The 21,995-nt window shown below is 43.0% G+C and overlaps 1 protein-coding gene across 6 annotated transcripts in view; it reads right to left on the reverse strand.

The window, feature by feature from the left end:
- The window catches only part of TPST2 (tyrosylprotein sulfotransferase 2), an 81,470-nt gene that overhangs the window by 22,814 nt on the left and 36,661 nt on the right, over positions 1-21,995 (reverse strand). For 3 of the 6 annotated variants that reach the window (XM_077461382.1, XM_077461379.1, XM_077461383.1), the window contains 3 exons: positions 15,676-15,769; positions 2,942-3,027; positions 750-1,671 (listed from right to left, as the gene is read on the reverse strand). In XM_077461382.1, the coding sequence (XP_077317508.1) occupies positions 750-1,597 (848 nt within the window). In that variant the 5' untranslated portion in view covers positions 1,598-1,671; positions 2,942-3,027; positions 15,676-15,769. Of the gene's footprint in view, positions 1-749; positions 1,672-2,941; positions 3,028-15,671; positions 15,770-21,995 lie in introns of all 6 variants that reach the window. The other 3 variants (XM_077461380.1, XM_077461378.1, XM_077461381.1) reach the window with 1 other exon arrangement.

Below are 21,995 nucleotides of genomic sequence, written 5' to 3' on the forward strand. Positions count from 1 at the left end.
TATGCGGACGGCTGGGAGTGTCAATGATATGTTAATGACACCCCCAGATCCGTCCGCATATCGCAGTGCGATCTGCCGACTCGCACAGGAATCGGATCGCATGGTGTGAACCCCCATGCGATCCGATTTTGTTGCGGACCAAAAAAAGGGTCCCGTGCGAGTTTGCTGCGGGAGCGATGCGAATTCAGCCATACTATCTGTATGGCTGAACTCGCATCGCTACGGAGATCGGATGTGATTTGCGGTGCGAATCACATCCGGATCTCCCCCCGCAGCAGTGTGAACCCAGCCTAAACTGGTATCCTCTAAAGCAGGGATATGCAATTAGCGGACCTCCAGCTGTTGCAGAACTACAAATCCCATGAGGCATAGCAAGACTCTGATAGCCACAAGTATGACACCCAGAGACAGAGCATGATGGGACTTGTAGTTTTGTAACAGCTGGAGGTCCACTAATTGCATATCCCTGCTCTAAAGGTTGACTGAATGCACCGTAGTTTGTCACCATTCCACAGCCATTCACAATTTTAAATCACAACATGTTAGGTATCTATTTACTCAGCGTAACATCTTTTATGTGCAGTAAATAAAGTGGTTTTTTTTTTTTTTTTTACTTAAAATTTCCATTTGATAAACTGCTGCAAAAATATTGTGTGACATAAGTAAATAAATCTGCATACATAACAGATTGTCAAGCCTACTGGACTTTCTAAAACAAACACAAATATGGAATGAAGAGCAGTACTGACTTTGAGAGGGACACTCCTCCAGGTTTCCCGATCAATTCCTCGTGATGCAGCACGGCATCATCCCAGGGTATGCTAAGAAAGTCTATAATTGCTTGCATCGTCTGCTTGGGGTGCAAGACTAACTGTTCATAATAAACAGGAAGGCACTTCCGCTCCCCAATTTCTAAGCACTGTGCGTACATAATCTCTATCGCTTTGTTCCACTTGGTGAGGCAGTCTCTATAACTGTTTAAATCAAAACCAGCTATAGTTATCTTCCTAGTGATCATGGAATGTACAGAGGCACGGCCATCCCTTATCATTAACAGAAACTTTGAATTCGGGAAGAGTTTGGAGAGATAAACTGACGATTTTAAAGTGAAAGGATCTTTGTTACATAAAAGTTTTGCAGGTTCTCCATGTTTGGCTATGATTTCTAGTATAAATGCCTGTACAGCAGCATCCATGACCTGGTCTGTTACGCCAGCTTCATCAAGGCGCATCTTTTCACTGCCAGATTTCGACCATGCTTGGCGCATTGCTAAAATCCGTGGAATAATACGCGTTTCTTCTCCACATCGGACATCGGGATGAGCGTCCAGCATTGCTCTCATTAAAGTTGTACCACTTCGTGGCACTCCACCAATAAATATAAGTGGCATGTCTTTGCTGTATCTGTATTCTATGTTATGGGCATCCATCATAACTAATTCTTCACTCTCTGGCTTCATAAAACCATGATTTTTCCTGCCAAAGCCTTCATCGAGAACTTGCTGACATTCTAACACCTGTTGGCCAAGGTGCGCAGCCAACGCTGCCAATACAATGAAGGAGATCACTAACAGCACCTTCCTCACAGTGAACCGCATTCTTACTGGTCAACATACGGATACACCTGCAGGAGCTGATCGACTTTTAGTTTGGCAAAGTATCCATGAGGATCCTGAAATTCAGAAAAAAAAAAAAAAAAAAGGATGAGATTTACACAATGGATATACTGTAAATTAAAATGCTTCTTCTCTGGCTGTCATGCTAATCCTGACACAATCATACTGTGAACTCTGACACTCTCCAGTTGCTCAGCTAACAGATATTTCCTTGCACACAAGCTGCAAAATGTGCGTGCCCTCTTCACAAACTGGTGGCTCTAAGAAAAGATACCTTTCATAAGGATATCCATGCCACACCTGCAATTAACCTTTTAACACTCTTCAGCTTTGTCTTTATTAAAAAAAATAAAAAAGCCAAAAAGGAAAAAAAAGTAGCTTACCAGTGTCTTTCCTCTCTATGATCTGCAGGGCATCTCTGGAAATACTACAATCTAGTAAGAGTTCAGCAGAGAACCCTAGACCGATACCACACCATATTCTGCATTTTAAGAATAAAAATGTAAAATACAGGCATGGTGTGGTGTTAATCACTGCAATGTCCTTTGGAGTGCAGAGTTCAGTATTCATAAGGATATGTGTCTTCAGACAAACAAATGATTGTGCAGTCAAGGACTAAAGTGGGAAACTGCTAAAGTAACATGCCCTGCAGGCTAGGACGTCTTTTCCTATTGTGCCATTATCAATACAGAGCTAACATAAACATGCAGTTGGCAGAGCCAAACTCTTTGGCTGGCAAAATGGTACAGGGCCTAAGTGGTTAAAGACCAGAGCATATTTTGCAATTTGGCACTGTGTCGCTTTAACCGACAATTGCACGGGTGTGCGACGTGGCTCCCAGATAAAATTGACGTGTCCCCCCCCCCCCTCCAAAGTAGAGCTTTTGTTTGGTGGTATTTGATCACCTCTGCGTTTTATTTTTATGCTATAAACAAAAATAAAGCGACAATTTAGAAAAGAAAAAAAAACACTTTTTAAACTAGTAATGGCGGCGATCTGTGATTTTTAATCGGGACTACGACATTATGGTGGACACGGACAATTTTGGGACCAGTCATTTTTATAGCCATCAGTGCTATAAAATTGCACCGATTAATGCAAAAATGACACTGGCAGTGAAGGGGTTAAGTGTGTCCTGGGGAGTGACTCTAACTGTTAGGGGGAGGGGCTGTGTGCGACACATCAGCTGCACCATTCTGCCGACGTAAATGTACAAGCGGTGGTCGGCAAATGGTTCAGAAACTGATTTTTGGTTATACAAAGTATACTTTAATGCCTTTGTCAGTAAATTATAAGCACGGTTACTGGGACAAAACACACACTTACCCCTTTAAGCGCAGTTGTGCCACTTCTCTCTATTGGAGGTATAGTTGTCATACGAAAGTGGTCCTCTCATTACTACGCCCAAACATCTATAAATGCAAAAAAAAAAAAAAAAAAGTCTCTTTAACCACTTTCAGACCGGACCATTTTGCTGGTAAATGACCAGAGGTCTTTTTACACTTTGGCACTGCGCTGCTTTAACTGGTAATTGCGCGGTCATGCAATGTTGTACCCAAACAAAATTTGCGTCCTTTTCTTCCCACAAATAGAGCTTTCTTTTGATGGTATTTGATTGCCTCTGCGATTTTTATTTTTTGCGATATAAACGTAAAAAGACCGCAAATTTTGAAAAAAAATGATATTTTCTACTTTTTGTTATTAGAAAAATCCAATAAACTCAATTTTAGTCATACATTTAGGCCAAAATGTATTCAGCCACATGTCTTTGGTAAAAAAAAAGTCAATAACTCTATATTTATTGGTTTGCGCAAAAGTTGTCACATCTACAAACTAAGGTACGTTTTCTGGAATTTACACAGCTTTTAGTTTACGACTGCCTATCTCATTTCTTGAGGTGCTAAAATGGCAGGGCAGTACAAAACCCCCCCAAATGACCCCATTTTGGAAAGTAGACCCCCTAAGGAAATTGATAAGAGGCATGTTGAGCCCATTGAATATTTTATTTTTTTGCCTCAAGCGATTGAATAATGACAAAAAAAAAATTTTTTTTTTTTTTTTTTTACACAAAGTTGTCACTAAATGATATATTGCTCACACATGCTATGGGCATATGTGAAATGACACCCCAAAATAAATTCTGCTGCTTCTCCTGAGTACGGGGATACCACATATGTGGGACTTTTTGGGAGCCTAGCCGCGTACGGGGCCCCGAAAACCAAGCACCGCCTTCAGGCTTTCTAAGGGCGTAAATTTTTGAGTTCACTTCTCACTACCTATTACAGTTTTGAAGGCCATAAAATGCCAAGATGGCACAAAACCCCCACAAATGACCCCATTTTAGAAAGTAGACACCCCAAGCTATTTGCTGAGAGGCATGTTGAGTCCATGGAATATTTTATATTTTGCCACAAGTTGCGGGAAAATTACAAACTTTTTTTTTTTTTTTCACAAAGTTGTCACTAAATGCTATATTGCTCACGCATGCCATGGGCATATGTGAAATGACACCCCAAAATAAATTCTGCTGCTTCTCCTGAGTACGGGGATACCACATATGTGGGACTTTTTGGGAGCCTAGCCGCGTACGGGGCCCCGAAAACCAAGCACCGCCTTCAGGCTTTCTAAGGGCGTAAATTTTTGAGTTCACTTCTCACTACCTATTACAGTTTTGAAGGCCATAAAATGCCAAGATGGCACAAAACCCCCACAAATGACCCCATTTTAGAAAGTAGACACCCCAAGCTATTTGCTGAGAGGCATGTTGAGTCCATGGAATATTTTATATTTTGCCACAAGTTGCGGGAAAATTACAAACTTTTTTTTTTTTTTTCACAAAGTTGTCACTAAATGATATATTGCTCACGCATGCCATGGGCATATGTGAAATGACACCCCAAAATAAATTCTGCTGCTTCTCCTGAGTACGGGGATACCACATATGTGGGACTTTTTGGGAGCCTAGCCACGTACGGGGCCCCGAAAACCAAGCACCGCCTTCAGGCTTTCTAAGGGCGTTACAGTTTTGAAGGCCATAAAATGCCAAGATGGCACAAACCCCCCCCAAATGACCCCATTTTGGAAAGTAGACACCCCTAAATTTAGGGGTACACTAGTGAGACTAGGTAATAAATGGCGGGTGCCCTGAAACTATAAAAAAATAACTAACCAACCAGCGTCACCTGTAACAGTTATATGGTAATCACTGGTGAAAGGGTTAACTAGGGGGCAATCAGGGGGCTTTATGCGGTAGTATATGGGGGTCCCTGGCGCTATAAAAAGCTGCGGCGAACCTAAATACCTACCTGCCTAACTAGCGTCACCTGTGACACTAATACAGCGATCAGAAAAACGATCGCTTATTAGGCTGGGTTCACACTGGAGCGATGCGGGAACGCCACGAATGCGCGGCGGGTTCCCGCATCGCATGCCTCCCGGCGGCAGTTCACACTGCCCTATGCGAACTGCTGGGAGTGTCAGTGAAATGTTAATGACACCCCCAGATCAGTTTGCATATCGCAGTGCGATCTGCAAACTTGGATCGCATGGTGTGAACACCCATGCGATCCGATTCTGCTGCGGACCAAAAAAAGGGTCCCGTGCGAGTTTGCGGCGGGTGCGACACGAATTCAGCCATACTATCTGTATAGCTGAACTCGAATCGCACAGAGATCGGATGTGATTTGCACTGCAGTGCGGTGCGAATCACATCCGTTCTCATAAACCGCTGCAATGTGAACCCAGCCTTAGTGACACTGGCGACGGGGGGGTGATCACGGGGTTAAACCTTTATTGGGGGGGTTAGGGGGGTACCTTAGAACTAAAGGGGGCTAACCCTAACTGCCCTAACAGTTATTAGTCACAAATGACACCCGCCGGGTGATCAGGGGGTTAAACCTTTATTAGGTAATAAATGGCGGGTGCCCTGAAACTATAAAAAAATAACTAACCAACCAGCGTCACCTGTAACAGTTATATGGTGATCACTGGTGAAAGGGTTAACTAGGGGGCAATCAGGGGGCTTTATGCGGTAGTATATGGGGGTCCCTGGCGCTATAAAAAGCTGCGGCGAACCTAAATACCTACCTGCCTAACTAGCGTCACCTGTGACACTAATACGGCGATCAGAAAAATGATCGCTTATTAGGCTGGGTTCACACTGGAGCGATGCGGAAACGCCGCGAATCCGCGGCGGGTTCCCGCATCGCATGCCTCCCGGCGGCAGTTCACACTGCCCTATGCGGACTGCTGGGAGTGTCAGTGAAATGTTACTGACACCCCCAGATCAGTTCGCATATCGCAGTGCGATCTGCAAACTCGGATCGCATGGTGTGAACACCCATGCGATCCGATTCTGCTGCGGGCCAAAAAAAGGGTCCCGTGCGAATTTGCGGCGGGTGTGGCGGGTGCGGCGAATGGCTGAACTCGAATCGCACAGAGATCGGATGTGATTTGCACTGCAGTGCGGTGCGAATCACATTCGTTCTCATAAACCGCTGCAATGTGAACCCAGCCTTAGTGACACTGGCGACGGGGGGTGATCACGGGGTTAAACCTTTATTGGGGGGGTTAGGGGGGTACATTAGAACTAAAGGGGGCTAACCCTAACTGCCCTAACAGTTATTACAGTCACAAATGACACCAATGCAAAAAAAAAAAAAAAAAAAAAATGACATTGGTGTCACTGTGACTGGGGGGCAGGGGTAATTGGGGGGGGTGATCGGGGGGGGGGGGGGGGGTGAGTGTGCCTGGCATGTTCTACTGTGTGTGTAGAGTGTTGGTGCAACTCACCGATCCGCTCTCCTCCGTGTCGGAACGAAAAATACCGACACGGAGGAGAGAATACATCACTTCCTCTCCTGTGTTTACATTACAGGAGAGGAAGTGATGTCACGGGGGATTCCTATTCGTCGGGAGCGATCGCGTGGGGGTGGCCATGAATGAATGGCTGCCCCCTCGTCCCGGATCGCTCCCGGACGAAAACCGACCGCCGCAGGCACCGGGCGGGGGCCCGATCGGGCCCCCGACCCGCGGGAGGCAAGGGACGTACATGTACGCCAATATGCCTGCCCGTGCCATGCTGTCGACGTACATCGTCGTGCGGCGGTCGGCAACTGGTTAAATAAGAGTCTATTTTGTGTATTTAGAGCATCCTTTACCCACTGCTTCATATTCCTGATATGTGCCTACTGTACCATGTACTTGTATGAAAATACCTCCAATTCTCTTTGTATTGCTTCCTTTGAGTGAAATTGCTGGTGTTCCTGTCAGTCCCTCTGCCTTCTTATTAAAAACTGACCACACTAAGCAGGAGAGCACACTGGTTAGTTCTCCAGTGGTGCTGTGAACTCAGCCCACTCTCCTACAATGATCAAACTTGTCCTGATTCCCCCCCCCCCCCCCCTCTGCACAGCCTTTTACTGTGAAGCTCAGTGTGCTGCCGTTTCTCCTTCTCCCTGCTCTTATGCAGCTGAGAACAGAGGGCATGTGATCCCTTATAAGAAAGGGGAAAATATATTTATATTTCTTTTTTATACCCACACACTTGTTTTGCCTTTTATTTATATTTTAAACTGAATGGGTGGTTTTACAAGGTGATCATTTACAATCACTTTAAGCCCACACATGAACAGTTTTGGTAAGTACCCGTTCCCACTCCTGGTTGGATTGCCTAGGCGATACCATCGGAAGCTCTGCCACCACAGCCGCCCTGTGCTACTTCCTTGTCCGAAGCCTTCTGGAATACGTCACAGGTCTGAGCAGGCTGCAGGACCATCCACAGAGCAGCCGTAAAGGGAAGCTGGCTGTGAAGCAGCAAGGAGTCATAGCAACATTTTCCCCACAATAAACATGCTGATTCAAACGATCTGAAGACCAGCAAAGAGCCAGCCTGGGGAGGAAGGTACTGGATCCTAGGATAGGTAAGTAAAGGTCAGCAGGTATAGTATTTGTAGCTGCTGACTTTCTTTTTTTTTTTTTTCCCAAACAGAGTGAAGAACCTGAGAGCAATTTTAGAGAAGAGGAGTCAAAATTAAAAAGGTCCCATTGACACCAGAGTAATTTGTAGCTCGAAGCGCCAAAGAGCTCAGGCAGAAAAAAATCAATTATTCTTTATGGTTCACATCTCCACTCCAAGTCACCAGAAGCCAAACACCTGAAGTTCTAAGGCTGCTTTCACACTGCAGCCGCCCGAGCACTAGCAGTAAAGCTCCGCTCGCTCTAGCGGTGATTTACAAATGTTATAGCGGGGTTACAAAAGGGTTTAAATGCTCCTGTTGCGCCACTTCCGAATCTTTCAGACACTTCGGAAGCACTGTATACACCGCTCCTAATCCATCCCAAAAGATGCGGCTTGCAGGACTTTTTCTAATGTCCTGCAAGCGCACCGTCCCAGTGTGAAAGCATTCGGGCTTTCCATGGGGTGGCAGGGTAGGCAGTTTTCACTGATGTCGTTTTTCAATTCCGACTCTTATTTACATGACAGCAGGAATGACTCATCAATGCAACGAAGGCCAGTGAGTTCCGGTGTTCTATTGATTTGTGCCCTCTGTTGAAAAGTGCCCACGCATGCACAGAAAAGAAGGGCACAGCAGCTGATTTCCCTATCAGCTGGTGTGACGTCATAGCGCATGCGCACATCGCAGGAGTTTTTTTTTGGATGGGAGATACCATTTGACGGGTGCAATTGAATGCTATTTTGCAGAAGGACACTGTGTTTGTCATATTGTGCCTACGTTACAGGGCGAGTTTCGTGTGTTGAAGTGCAGGTTTTGCCTGTGTCCAAGGGCGGGTTGTAACACAGACAAAACCCGCCTTTAACACAATCGCACAACCCGTCCTGCAACAGCGAGGCACAATATGACAACTGCGGTGTCCCTCCACTCTTTGCATTGCTTTCCATTGTGCCCGTGAAATAGTATCTCCCGTCTAAAAAAAAAAAAAGTCTCCTACAATATGGGCATGCTCTTTGGTGATGTCACTCCAGCTGATCTGGAAATCAGCTGGAGTCCTCTTCTGTTCTGCGCATGCACTTTTAAACAGAGGGCAAAAATCGATAGAGCATCGGCTCCTTAACAACCAATGACACATCCCTGACCACTGAAAGCAGGGATGAGTCACTAGTTGGGAAGATGGTGGGTGCTGGCTCCTTAAAATGCCAAAGCACAAAAAACGCTCATAATAATGGTGCAACAAAACACCTAAAAAGACGCTCAAAAATGTGACGCTCGGGTGTGAATTCAGCCTAAGGGAATTGTAATGCAGTGGCTGATGTGTGATCACCAGTGCCGAGCGGCAATTTATGGCACACTGCACAGTTCACTCATTTTTTTCTTTTTTAAATAACTTTTTTGTAACGTCACAGAGAGACATGCAGCTTTTTTCAGTGTACACCACCGCAACACAGTGGTGTGAACCGAGCAAACTAGAAAGCAGGCATTTTGCTTGTCATGCGGTGGGACTACTTTGAAATAGCCAACCAACTCAGTCCCACCGCATTTGGTGTGAATATAGCCTTATCCTCGGTTCACCGTATGAACTGCATATGAATCACACTGGAACCGAACCACATTCCTGTTCAATTCACATGCAATTCAGTGTGGCTGCGATTTCATCCCATTCATTTTGTTAATGCAATTCTGGAACAGCATTGCAACCTGATCACATGGTAGTTTTGCGTTTGTGCCCTGGATTTTTGGGTGCTGTTATGATGTTACTGGCACACACTGCAAATGGCAAGGGCAGTGCGATTTGAGTGTGGTACAGTGCACACCTCAAGTTTGCTGATCACTGGTAGTCCCTTAACACTTCCTCCAGCTTTATAACTAAAAGTCGTCCTAGACTGAGAGCTTAGGTACCAACAGAAAACCAAAATGGCAGAGTAACATGGTTACCCACTAAAGCAAGCTCTTCCACTGAACCACAAGCGTTCCTATGCAAAAAAACTTCCTTCAGGACAGCCCTTTTACATGTCCAGAGGAAGAGGGCAGTCAGAAAGCAAACCATCATTACCTATGCACTGACTGAAGGGTAACTCTTTTTGAATAGCTCACAGCCATTAAAATGAGGAAAATAAGTACTACCTGAATCTGTTGTATGTGTCATTATGGTTAAAGAGACTGTAGCAATAATAAAATATGTGGAAGGGACCATATCGCCAGAAGAGTGTCTAAAATGCATTATTCAAATTTTCACACTGGCATTAAAAGTTTACTGTATTTGTGTTGAAAAAAATAAAATAATCCACTGCGATTTAATGTTCTCAAACAATGAAACATGAAAAAGTTAGAGTAAATAATTGACATGCACCATATATAAAAAGTTATTATACGATTGACAAGGGTATTTTAGACAAGCCTCTGCTTAGATAAGTGTACACAAGGAAATACATATATGAAGATGTGTAATGGAAAGAATTACTGCCCAAATTGGTGGAATGAAGAGTGTTTAATAGCTGTATAATTATCACGTCACATGTTTTATCTCCAAAATTAAGCTGCTTCTGAGTCACTCAACAGCAAAAACAGGAAGCACACACATATACATATATATATATATATATATATATATATATATATATATATAATATCAGTACTAGCCTGAACTATACCTGCCCCTGAATGCTTCCCAGAAGATACCAGCACAATATATGATGGGAATTGTACTTTAAAAAAGTAAAATGATCAACAGGCATAACGGCTGAAGACTTTAAACTCCGTGTCTTTATAAAAGCAGCTAATGCATAAAGGCATTATAAATGCCAACATTAAACAGTGTTTATTTACCAATTTATTTAACATAGTATAGTAGAGAAACTTCTCTCCCAATCAGCATTATTTTTAAATCGTGCTGCTAGCATTAGTAAATAGATAGGAAAGTATATCATATTTACTTTTAAACTTTATTACATTTATTTAGTTACTTCCTGCTGGGCAAATTATGTCATACATCAGGAAGAAGTCCTCAGTAGAAATGAGAGGAGATGAGATGTTTTCTAAGCTAAGAACACTCTCCTTCCTGCATGCCTGAGCTAAGGGCAGATGGATTTCAGGAAGTCAATTATAAAAAAATTAATTTGCCTTTACTCAAGATGGCCATGGCCAGAAATGCTGGGGGGGGGGGGTTCAAAGTGATTTCTGAACAAAATAAAGCATAGAGACATGAATGGATGGGGAAGTTTGTTTTGAATATTAAAAATGAATTGAATTGTGATTTGGTTTATAGAGCTCAGATGCCGATAAGTTCTGCTTTAATGGCACATGCCCTGTAAATAAGCTGTTCTATCAACATGGCAATAGTGGAGCAAGACACAGGATGTCCTCTACAATGTCCTACAGGCAGAACACTAGGTCTTGCCAACAGAGACACGGCTGCTAGATTAGACTCACATCCAAGCAGCACAGGACAAATTCCTTGTTATGTTTTGGGGCACAGCAGAGGGAAGGGAGAAAAATATCTTACTTAAGGTGGAAAGAGCAGCCCACCTTAGGTAGAAAGGAAGGTATTTGCGGAGAAACTCTTAACAGATGTAAAGGCCACCATGACGGCAAGCTTACAAGTGAGGCAATTCAAAGGAATATCTCCAATTGGTTCAAAGGAAAGCCTCTGAAGAACAAAAAGCACCAGGTTAAAATACCAAGGTGACACAGAAGGTTGAATTATTAGGGTATATATGTGGGTAACTCCCTGAAGAAAAGGCTTGCTCAGTGATTGCAAGGCTAGTAGTTTCTGGAAGAGAATAGATAAAGCAGGCATCTGTCCCCTGAGACAACATTGAAGAAAAATACAAGTGACAGAGTATTCCCTAAGGCCCCTTTCACACGGGGGCGCTTTGCAGGCGCTATGGTGCTAACAATAGCCCCTGCAAAGCGCCTTGAAAGAGCCGCTGCTGTCTCTCCAATGTGAAAGCCCCGAGGGTTTTCACACTAGAGCGGTGCACTCGCAAGATGCTTAAAAAAAAAAAAAAAGTCCTGCTAGCAGCATCTTTGGAGCAGTGAAGGAGCGGTGTATACACCACTCCTGCCCAATGAAATCAATGGGGCAGCGCGGCTATACCGCCAGCATAGCACTGCTGCAGCAGTGGTTTTAACCCTTTTGCGGCTGTTTTTTAACCCCTGCTAGCGGGGGTAAAAGCAGTAAATCACCACTAAAAATAGCAGCACCTTGCCGCAGATGCACCCACCGCCCCAGTGTGAAAGGGGCCTTAGGTTCAGCCTTTTGTCTTTGCACCATGCAAAGTAAGCCTTCACTGTGTGATAGTAAATCTTGCAGATTTGTATTTTCTTGCTCAGGACTTGACTTTAAAACAGCCATGCTGTTAAAGCCAGCCAATTTGGTGCGATTAGAATCACCAGTGTGAATTGAGTCCAATAAATCAGCAAAGCTTCTACTGAGAAGGATAAAGGATCCTTGGTCCTGGCAATTAATTTGTTTAGCTTGTTTTTGAACCCAGAGGCCAGGATATCAACATCTGCTTTCCCCCACCTCTGACCAAGAGTTTGAAAGATCTCAGGGTACAGTGACCACTCTCCTGGGTCTATACGTTGGTCGCTTAGGAAGTCCATCTGCCAATTGTTCAATACAGGTATGTGGACAGCTGAGATAGTTTAATGCAACTTTACACCCAGGAGAGTAGCAGACTTGTTTCTTTTAGGACAGCTTAACCTTTGGCACCCTCCTGATGGTTTAGGTCAGTGCTGTGGTAGTGTCTGACTGCACCTTGAATGAGTCAAGGGAAAGTAGTGTTGAAGAAATAAGCTGATGGCTCTCAGCTGCTGAATTCCTGAAATACTGGAATTCATTGTCCCCACCTTTCAAGGCACATGAAGGAACAGCATACCAGGGAGAGCTTTGTCTGGCTGGAGAGAAGCATTGGGCAATACAGGTATGGGATTTGCTTGTTCCACATTGGCAGTATGTTAGACTGAAGAGGTCTGGACTAGCAATTGGGCAAAGGGGACTGCCTGAAAGGAGGCTACTATTAGGGTCAGAACTCATGCTGACGGGAACTAGGGGGTGTCATTCTGACCGGAGGTTCCACATGTGGGACTTTATGTAAGCAACTTTTTCTTGAAGGAGAAAAATTCTGTCTTTGCTGGAGGATAGATTTTGGAAAGTTTATTATCCATCCAAATGTTTGAAGGAACTGAATCGAATATTGAATATTTTCAACAAGAGGTTGTCCAGTTAATGTGTGACCTGAATGCCCTTGATCCAAAGAGCCACTTTTGGGAACAGAGCAGAGGAGAGCCACAAGTGCTGCAGGATGGAAGAACTGGTCTCCCACAGCATAAAGCAGCAAGCAAATGTAAAGGAAAGTTGGGATGTGTACATGAGCATTTTGTCTACCGATACCAAAAACTCCCCTGGTCTCAGAGAGACAGTGACAATTGCGCGTCCCAATTTGATAGGCATGTAGATGAATGTGCCTGAATGCACACTGCCTGCATTCAGGGTCACTCACCATCACACGGCTGTCAACTGGGACGATGGCTGTGTCAGTGCAGCAGCTGCCAACTCCGGCCACTTAAAGACACAAGAATTTTATGTGAGGGGATCCCAGTGGGGTATGGACTGAATTGGGTTTTGTAGGTCTGGATACAGAAACTACTATAACCCAGACATTTCCATGTTTCTGTTGCTGTCTAAATGGCAGAAGTGCAGCAAAATGCTTTCTGCAAAAAAAAAAAAAAGTGGGCAGGAATACATTAACTGGGAGGCTTGATGCAGCCACCTCATTCTGAGACTAGAGTCTAGATAGGAGGAGAAAAACAGTAAAGTTCAAATTGCTTGTGCTAAGAAAACATTAGAGGCTAATATAATTCGGAGCACCACATCAAAGTGAATAACTCTTCTTTTCTTTGCCAATCAAGCCGCATTATATGCCAATACCCTGTGTTTTACCTTACTAAAGGGCAGGAATTGGCGATAACATTGAAGCGGTTGTATACCACTGGATGTTTTTTTTATTTCCCCTTCAAGGTAAGGTCATAATGTGCTAGTATACATCCCATACTAGCGCATTATGTGAAACTTACCTTGAAACAAATCTGTTCCAGCGCAGCGATGTCAGCACTGCAGCTGCTTCCAACTTTACTCATTTTGCTTCTGGGCTCCTGGCCTCCAACTCTGACTGGCTGGAGCCTCGATGATGTCATTCCCGCTCATGTTGTGGGAGCCACCGTTCACAGCACAGGGCTCAGAAGGAATGGCACAGGTGGCCGTTTCTTCAGAGCGCATGCGCCAGTCATGTCATTAGCTGTAAATATCTCCTAAACTGTAACCATTTGGGAGATATTTACACTACCTACAGGTAAGCCTTATTATAGGCTTACCTATAGGTAAAAGTCAGTAAAGGAAGTTTACTTCCTCTTTAAAGCAGGGATGTATAAATAGCATTTTTTTAAGACAGAATATGGATGGTAGCAGTGAGTACTTGAGAAAAACAAATGATTAGATGCCTTTGTTTACACCATACATACACAAAAACTAAAACCGCACAGATTTTACTTACAGACACTAGTTTCACATCAGTTTTCATGTACATTTCAGTGAGCTTTTTACAGCCTGATCACATATGTGTGGACAGGCCACAGTAAGTTTTGAAGAAGAAAAAAAAAGTCCTGTGTGATTTCCAATCTCATACAGTACAATTTACATTTGAATCGCACCTGAATTGCTGAATGAAATCGCACTGGACCATGCTTTGAAATTGCACCGCAAACCTGCCCACACATATGTGAACCAAGTCTGAAGGTATTGGTTTTTGTATCAGAGCATTTGCAAGAGCACAAATACTTTTGCAAATGCTTAGTATGGCAATGATACAAAGCTACAGTACATAAAAAGGTAACCCTGTCTAATCTTATCCCTAATGTTGGACACACTGAAGTTCCAGGCTTCATCCGTCATGGTGGACATAACCCCAAAAGGGTTCTTCGGGGTCTGAGGTCCATTGAAACGGACCATGATAGTCCACCCTATGGCTAACCATGCATATTGCACTTCTTGCCAAGGTAAGGGTCTAATGCAAGATCCAATACCTGCAGCAAACAGAGGCTGTCCCCACACAATGGGACCTGAGTACAGTCCCTGAGGTTACACAGAGTGGGACCATTCAGAAACTGCTATAGATAGCACTGGGCAATAAGCAGTCAGATCTTAGAAGTATCAGAAGACAAAAAAATGAACAAAAATACTTCTCTAGAGGAGAACAGGTCCATCACCTAAGGCCACTAGCAAAAAAACTAAAGTCTCATGCAATAGGAAGGGCTATAAGAGTATGCACTACGGTGGTCCTAGAAAGCATTTTTTTTTTCAGTGCCCAGTCACCTTAAGTTAGCATGCATACGAGTCCTGTACTGTACAATCCAGATAAATTTTTTGCCTTTAGTTCTACTTTAATATCAGGTACACACAATTTAGCGAGTGAGGAAAAAATACTTCATTATTGCCAACACACACATGCATTTTTTCACTTCAGCTTAGCCCTGGCTCACACTGATACGTTGCAGAATGCATGGAATCGCATGACGAATGAAATAACCTGACTTTCTATGGAGGGAGTTCACATATTAGCAGTGCGATTCTGATGCAATTTTGAAAAGGGTCCTGTGGGAGTGTAGAGGGTTGTGATTTTTACCTCCCTAGTCTTGAATAGTAACTAACCCCATGGAAAACGCTTATCTGTCCCAAGATAACACGATTCCAGGATGTTCTGGAGAGAAACAGTGTGAAAACAAATCACAGCTGTATGAAAAATGCATTGGAATCGCCTGAACCGCATCAACTGCACTACAAAACGGATTCAACTTGCACTGCATCAGTGTGAACCTAGCCTTAGTTAAATACTATAAAAATACAAAGTACACTAAATACAGTTTAGCTAGTAGCAGACACGTTCTCTAACTTAGGGAAGCTTGCTTAATTGATTTACTGGCAGAAAAGAAAGGCAAGCTCTGTCACACTATCCTTATAATATCCTCTCAATCCATCTAAAGTCAGTCAATTATTAATGACATGGGAAAATGATCTCCATTTAATTATCAAATATTTATACCTGCCTCGCCATTATAAAAAACCAAAGACTTTCAGTTCAACCCACAGTGGTGCAGTCATCTTCAGACAGTGGATCTCTGTGGTTTTAAAATGCACATTCTGAAAAAGATAAAATCGTAGAACACAGTCAATAGCTGGACAAATAAGATTATATATTTTACTAAAATTACCAGACCTATATTTAAATCTCATCTGTAGCATCTCAAAATTAGATTTCTATAGCTAAATCATATTGTGAAATAGATTTAATACAGATGAATTTCATTTAAGGCTTCACCTTTAACCACTTACAGGACCAAGCCTTTTTTTTAGATTTGTTGTTTACAAGTTAAAAACATTTTTTTTGCTAGAAAATTACTTAGAATCCACAAACATACATTTTTTTATTCCTAACCCCCTAGAAAATAAAATGGCGGTTGTTGCAATACTTTACGCATCAGTCATACAAGCGCAAATTTGGGATTTTTTTTTAAATAAAAAAATAAGACAACAGTAAAGTTAGCCCAATTTTTTTTTATATTGTGAAAGATAAATGTTACGCTGAATAAATTGATACCAAACATGTCACGCTTCAAAATTGCGACAAACTTTTACCCTTAAAACTCTCCATTGGCTACGTTTAAAAGATTCTACAGGTTGCAAATTTTTAGAGGAGAGTTAGGGCTAGAATTATTGCTCTCACTGTGCCGATCGTGGCGATACCCAACACGCGTGGTTTGAACACCGTTGTCATATGCGGGCACTACTCACGTATGAGTTTTCTTCTGCACGCTAGCTCGTCGGGTGGGGCGTAGTTAAAAAAATTATTTTTCTTATTTTACAGTTTTTTATTTTTACACCATTCTTAAAATAAAAAATAAAATAAAAAAATCACTTTTATTCCTATTACAAGGAATGTAAACACCTCTCCTGCTGCCGATAAAGATCACATGGCAAACCCGCCACAGAGACCACTTTCATCTTGAAGCGGACCACCCACTGAAGAAGAGAATACAAGGGTTATGGCAGCTAGCTGCTGCCATAACGATATTCCTCTTCAAATTACAGATGTATGACGACTGTGGGCGGTCCGGAAGTGGTTAAAATGTTACTAAACCCAAAACAGTAAAATCAGTCTGTATATGCAGTAAAGCAGGCTCGTTATACTCATTGTGGAACATAAGGGGTTAATCCCATGCATTGTGTAAAATGGCTGTGTTGATCCTGTATGCACAGATCCTCTTCTTGCATTGTCCCCAAAACATATCTAGATAAGACAGAGTTAGTGGAGTCAGTCTGCACATGCTCAGTTTGGCGGATATTGCTAGTTTTTTTTTTTTCTTGGGAGAGTGCATGGGATCAGCAAAGGGCCAATCAGTGTGTCCAGAGGGTCAGGGGTCCAACATCCCGATAGGACAGCCTGTGCAGTATGAAAACCCCTCCTACAAGCTTTAACCAGGCACTAATAAAAGTCACACGACTGCTATATACTGCTGATCAGAAAAGGTATTTAGCAGTTTATATTTACTAAAATGATTGCATTTCCATGTTTTGTGTACTGTGTGAGACCAGATATGGTGAATGCAGGGTCCTGGGTTTTAGTAACACTTTAAGCTTGTATGAGGGGTTTTAATTCTCCTCTGACTGTCTGGACAGTGCCGATTGGCCCTGTGTTTACCACATGCCGACCAAATATAAAGGGCACATATGCATGATCCAACATTATTACCCTTAAATATGGGAGCTTTGACTTTCAGAAACCTTAGGTTTTTGGATGTAACAGGAAGGTTGGAGAAGGGGTGCTAGTACTTAAGGCTTAATGTACGCGGGACGTTTTCACAACCTATCCTGAATGGTTTAACTTGACAGCTTTGCCACGTTTATATGCCACATTTAGCTGCCATTGCTTTTAGAAGCATTTGAAAAAATAAAAAAAAAAATCTTTTTTAAAATAGCCAAAAATTAAATTCACATGTAAACCGCCATGAAATCATTCTCTGCAGCCATTACCTTTTGTACCACTACCTCCTCCCTTTAGGATGTAATCTCTATGAGCAGGGCCCTCCTGTACCTTTTGTATTGAACTGTAATTGTGTTGTCCCCCCTGTACATTGTAAAGCGCTGCGTAAACTGTTGGGCTATATAAATATTGAATAATAATAATAATAATAAACAAAATGCAGCTAAAGCAAGTTCAGCTTTTTGTACATGGGATGTTTTTACAACCTCTCCTAAATGATTTAACTTGACAGATTGTAACCCACGTTTAAAACGCCTGTTTTGCCGTGTTTGCGTTTAGAAGTGTTTGAAAAAAAATAAAAAAAATAAATATATATATATATATATATATATAATTTCAAATTAGACAAAAATGTAAAAACGCCTGTAAACGAAATGTGGCTAAATGCGAGTTACCGCGTTTAGAAGCGTTTGGCGCCTGAAATGCCTCTAAACTCAGCGTCTGAACTCAACTGCCTGGAAACAACTAAAAACAGAGGAGAGTTCAGGCGCAGTTGAAAAAAAAAAAACGCCCAACTGCTCCTAAACATCCATTTACCTGCAGCAGTGTACATAAGGCCTTAGTGTGTGTCCAGTCTTAGCCCTTGTACACACGGAGAATCCATCGGAATGTGTCCTATTGGACCGTGTTGTCGGATAAAATATTTTCTGACCAACTGGTTCGATCGGACATACTCCGATCATGTGTAGAGAATTTTGATCGGACCAAGTGCCACGCATGCTCAGATCAAATTCCTACAACAAAGCTATTGTCTACTAGCCTGAATGTAGTCCCATCGTAACGAAATTACGTCATCACGTTCTGAATGATTGGATTTTTCGACAACTTAGTCCGACTGTGTGTATGCAACAGTTTCGGACAAGATCCAACGGACAAAATCCGACGGATTTGGTTGTTAAAATCTCCGACCGTGTGTACAGGGGCTTAGACAACATTATGAATCCAGACACTAAGAGAAAAAAGGCTGTTTCAAGTGATATTTCCATGTATTTCCATTTAAAGGCACCAGGCGATATAAAATGAACAGACTGTCTCACTACCATTACATCCCTCTCTCTTTACTGAATCAAGTCCCAAAACAATTGTGGTGTGTAATTAAAAGGATTCCATGATTAGCAACTGTGGACAAGTCTAACAGTCTGCATATTCTCTCAGTCTACTTGGCCATTCTCCAAGTGGCTTCAAAGACAGGCTAGAAGCCACTTCTTTCACTACACATCAAATAATTTCGAACTTAACTCAGAATGAAATAAACTGGAAAAAAAACGAAAACTTTGTAAAGTATCCACTGACGAGAGCATTTCTGCCACATGGCCACTGTGACGTTCTAAAATTGTCTTTAATGTTCCTTGCTGATGTGTGCATTTTTCATGTACGGTGCACACTACACGGGATGGAAAACCAGCTCCAGGCCAAAACCTGCACGTCATATGGAGACATACTATATTCATTGCATGGAAAATCTTCACATTGAAATCATTTCTACGGATATTGCTTCCAGCTCTTTCAGTACATGTGCCTAAATATAGATTAAAAAATATTAAACAAAGGCAGATGGCTTTTATAAATAAAAATATAGAGAAACACTGAAATCTGCCAAGTCAGCACTGGCCACAATGTCAAATAAAAGATTTCCTTCTCCCACATATAAATGAATGGTCAATATGTGTATATACAGTGTAGTTTGAACAAAGGAATGCCATTTAATTGAGGCACGAAAAAAGATTGCAACATACAGAGGTACGATTCTCCTGTTACATTGCTGTTTTTGCATACATGAGAAAGTTCAATGCAATCATAGATATCAGGTGTCCGATTTGATTAAACACAACAAACTTTCTGCTAACTGAGCTTAATCTTTGCACAGATATAAGGCTGCTTTCACACTGGGGCGGTATTCAGGCGTTACAGTGCTAAAAATAGCGCCTGTGTAGCGCCTGAAAAAAACCGGCCCCTTTCACTCCAGTGTGAAATCCGGAGGGCTTTCACACTGGAGCAATGCGCTGGCAGGACGGTGAAAAACGTCCTGCTAGCCGCATCTTTGGAGCGGTGAAGGAGCGGTGTATTCAAATCAATGGGACACCGCAGCAATACCGCCGGCAAAGCGCCGCTGCAGCGGCGCTTTGCGGGCGGGTTTAACCCTTTTTCGACCGCTAGCGGGGGTTAAAACCCCCCGCTAGCGCCTGCAGCTAAAACGCCGTTAAAAATAGCGGCACTTTACCGCCGACGCCACTCCCGCCCCAGTGTGAAAGCAGCCTAAGGGATCACCTTTAAAAAAAGTTTTACAAACAAGTGCCAAATATTCAGGCGCTGCTTTACAAGCCGACTCCCTCACTGCAAGTCTGAGGTACCCCTGACCCAACTAGGAACATACTACTCCTTAAAGTAGGACTATTGTTCATGTATACCAGGGGTAGGCAACCTTAAAGTGGATGTGAACCCTCAACAAATCTCCCTACATAAGTTGTACATGTATATCTGCCGTCTTCAGCTTTATATACTGTTTAGAAAGGTCAGATCTTGTTAGATTTTCTCTTCCTGTTCAGCACTGCAGTGAAGCCTGGGCATACAGCCAAGACAGCCAATTGGAGGAAAGACACACACACACACACACACACACACACACACACACACACACACACACACACACACACACACACACACACACACACACCCTCTCCTCATAAGTAGAGACTTTCAGCTGTTTGTTGAATAGTTCAGGGCTCTGCTAATCCATTTATAGCAGGGGTCTCAAACTGGCAGCCATCCAGCTGTTGCAAAACTACAAGTCCCATCATCCCTCTGCCTGTGGGAGTCATTCTTGTAACCATCGGACTTGCAATGCCTCATGGGACTTGTAGTTTTGCAACAGCTGGAGGGCTACCAGTTTGAGACTCCTGATTTATAGCACCCCCAACACAAAATGCAGGCTGCTTTTATCATATGTGATGGAGAACTTGTCAGGAGTTATCAGGCTGATAACAGAAGAAGAACGGAGCAGGAAACAGTTACTGGACATAGTGCTCTGAAGAGAGATAAGAAAACACTGCAGATATATGTGCTCAGCTCAAATTTCATGAATCGGATTTACATCCACTTTAAAAAAGAGTTGGAGATCTACCCGAAGAACATTTCAGAAGTCAAAGATTACCGGGCACAGGGTCACCTCCTCACACCTGATTTAAAGCTCCCAATTGCTGTACTACCATATGACAATCGCATGCATTGCACAGCAATCATGGAATATCAACACCACTTGTCAAACACACTTGGATTGCTTTTCAGAGGAGCAGCAGTACCTTCTGCACTTGTGAATAAATGCCCTTAGTTGCATTCAGCAGCAGCCCCCTTTTGGCCCAGTCACACAAAGTTGGGAGATGGTACGGTTTAATAGCAGTTTTACTGCCCCAATCTCTCCCCTCTTAAGCTGCTAAGGCAGCAGCAGGAATTGAACCCTTTGTTGCTACCACTTGCCAATTGTGACCCATTCAACTCTGAAAGCCCCTAGCAACTGCACACTAATGCGGGGTCCGAAGGGGTTAAACTTTCACACTAATGTGCTATGGTTTACCTACACTGCTGGTGTAGAACAGTGCATCTGCAACTTTCCTGGGTTAGCTGTGCTTTGCCATAGACTTCTATTATATCCTGCAGGTGTGGTGCACTTTATTAAAAACCTGCATTCAGAAGTCTATGGGTAAGATCTGCTAAGCTGCAAGTACACTGCAAATCGACGTGTGGGTAAACCACAGTGCATCAGTGTGAAAGCAGACCTTTACTATTATGCATGGTGTATTGCTTCATTGACCTGAAGATCTCTGGAGACCGCTAGCCAGGATAAGATGTGGCGTGCAGTTGGTATCACTCCACATAGGGCAGAGACAGCACTACAGATGGGGCATCGGCTTATGAGGCTCTTGCTCTCTACTATAGCTCCCACTTTACAAGTAGTCCCTCTGCATCTCACTCTATTTTATGCTCTGGGATGGCCGGTGAGCAAGCCCATACCGTGCTCTACCAGTCACCTGTCTGCCATCTACTGGTAGATAACGATCTACAGATTGCCGACCCCCGATGTATACTTTCTCCACATATTTATTAAGTTCACAACGATTAGTTAGGTAAGGAGAAGGAAACACTGCATACAAATTCTTTAAGCTTATGACTTGTGGCAGGTAGCAGATGGTTCAGCCCCAAAGTAAAAAGCAGCCTCTTTCACACAGGGCAGACTCATAACCCATCAGCTCAGCGGGTGTGATCTGTCCACTGATCTCTGCTGAGCAGACAGATTACAGGTCGCTCTCTCTATGGGGCGGTCAGATGGAA

Source organism: Lithobates pipiens, unplaced genomic scaffold, assembly GCF_037356315.1.
Source record: "Lithobates pipiens isolate NorthernLeopardFrog02 unplaced genomic scaffold, aLitPip1_a1.2 Scaffold_3, whole genome shotgun sequence".
NCBI lineage: Eukaryota > Metazoa > Chordata > Amphibia > Anura > Ranidae > Lithobates > Lithobates pipiens.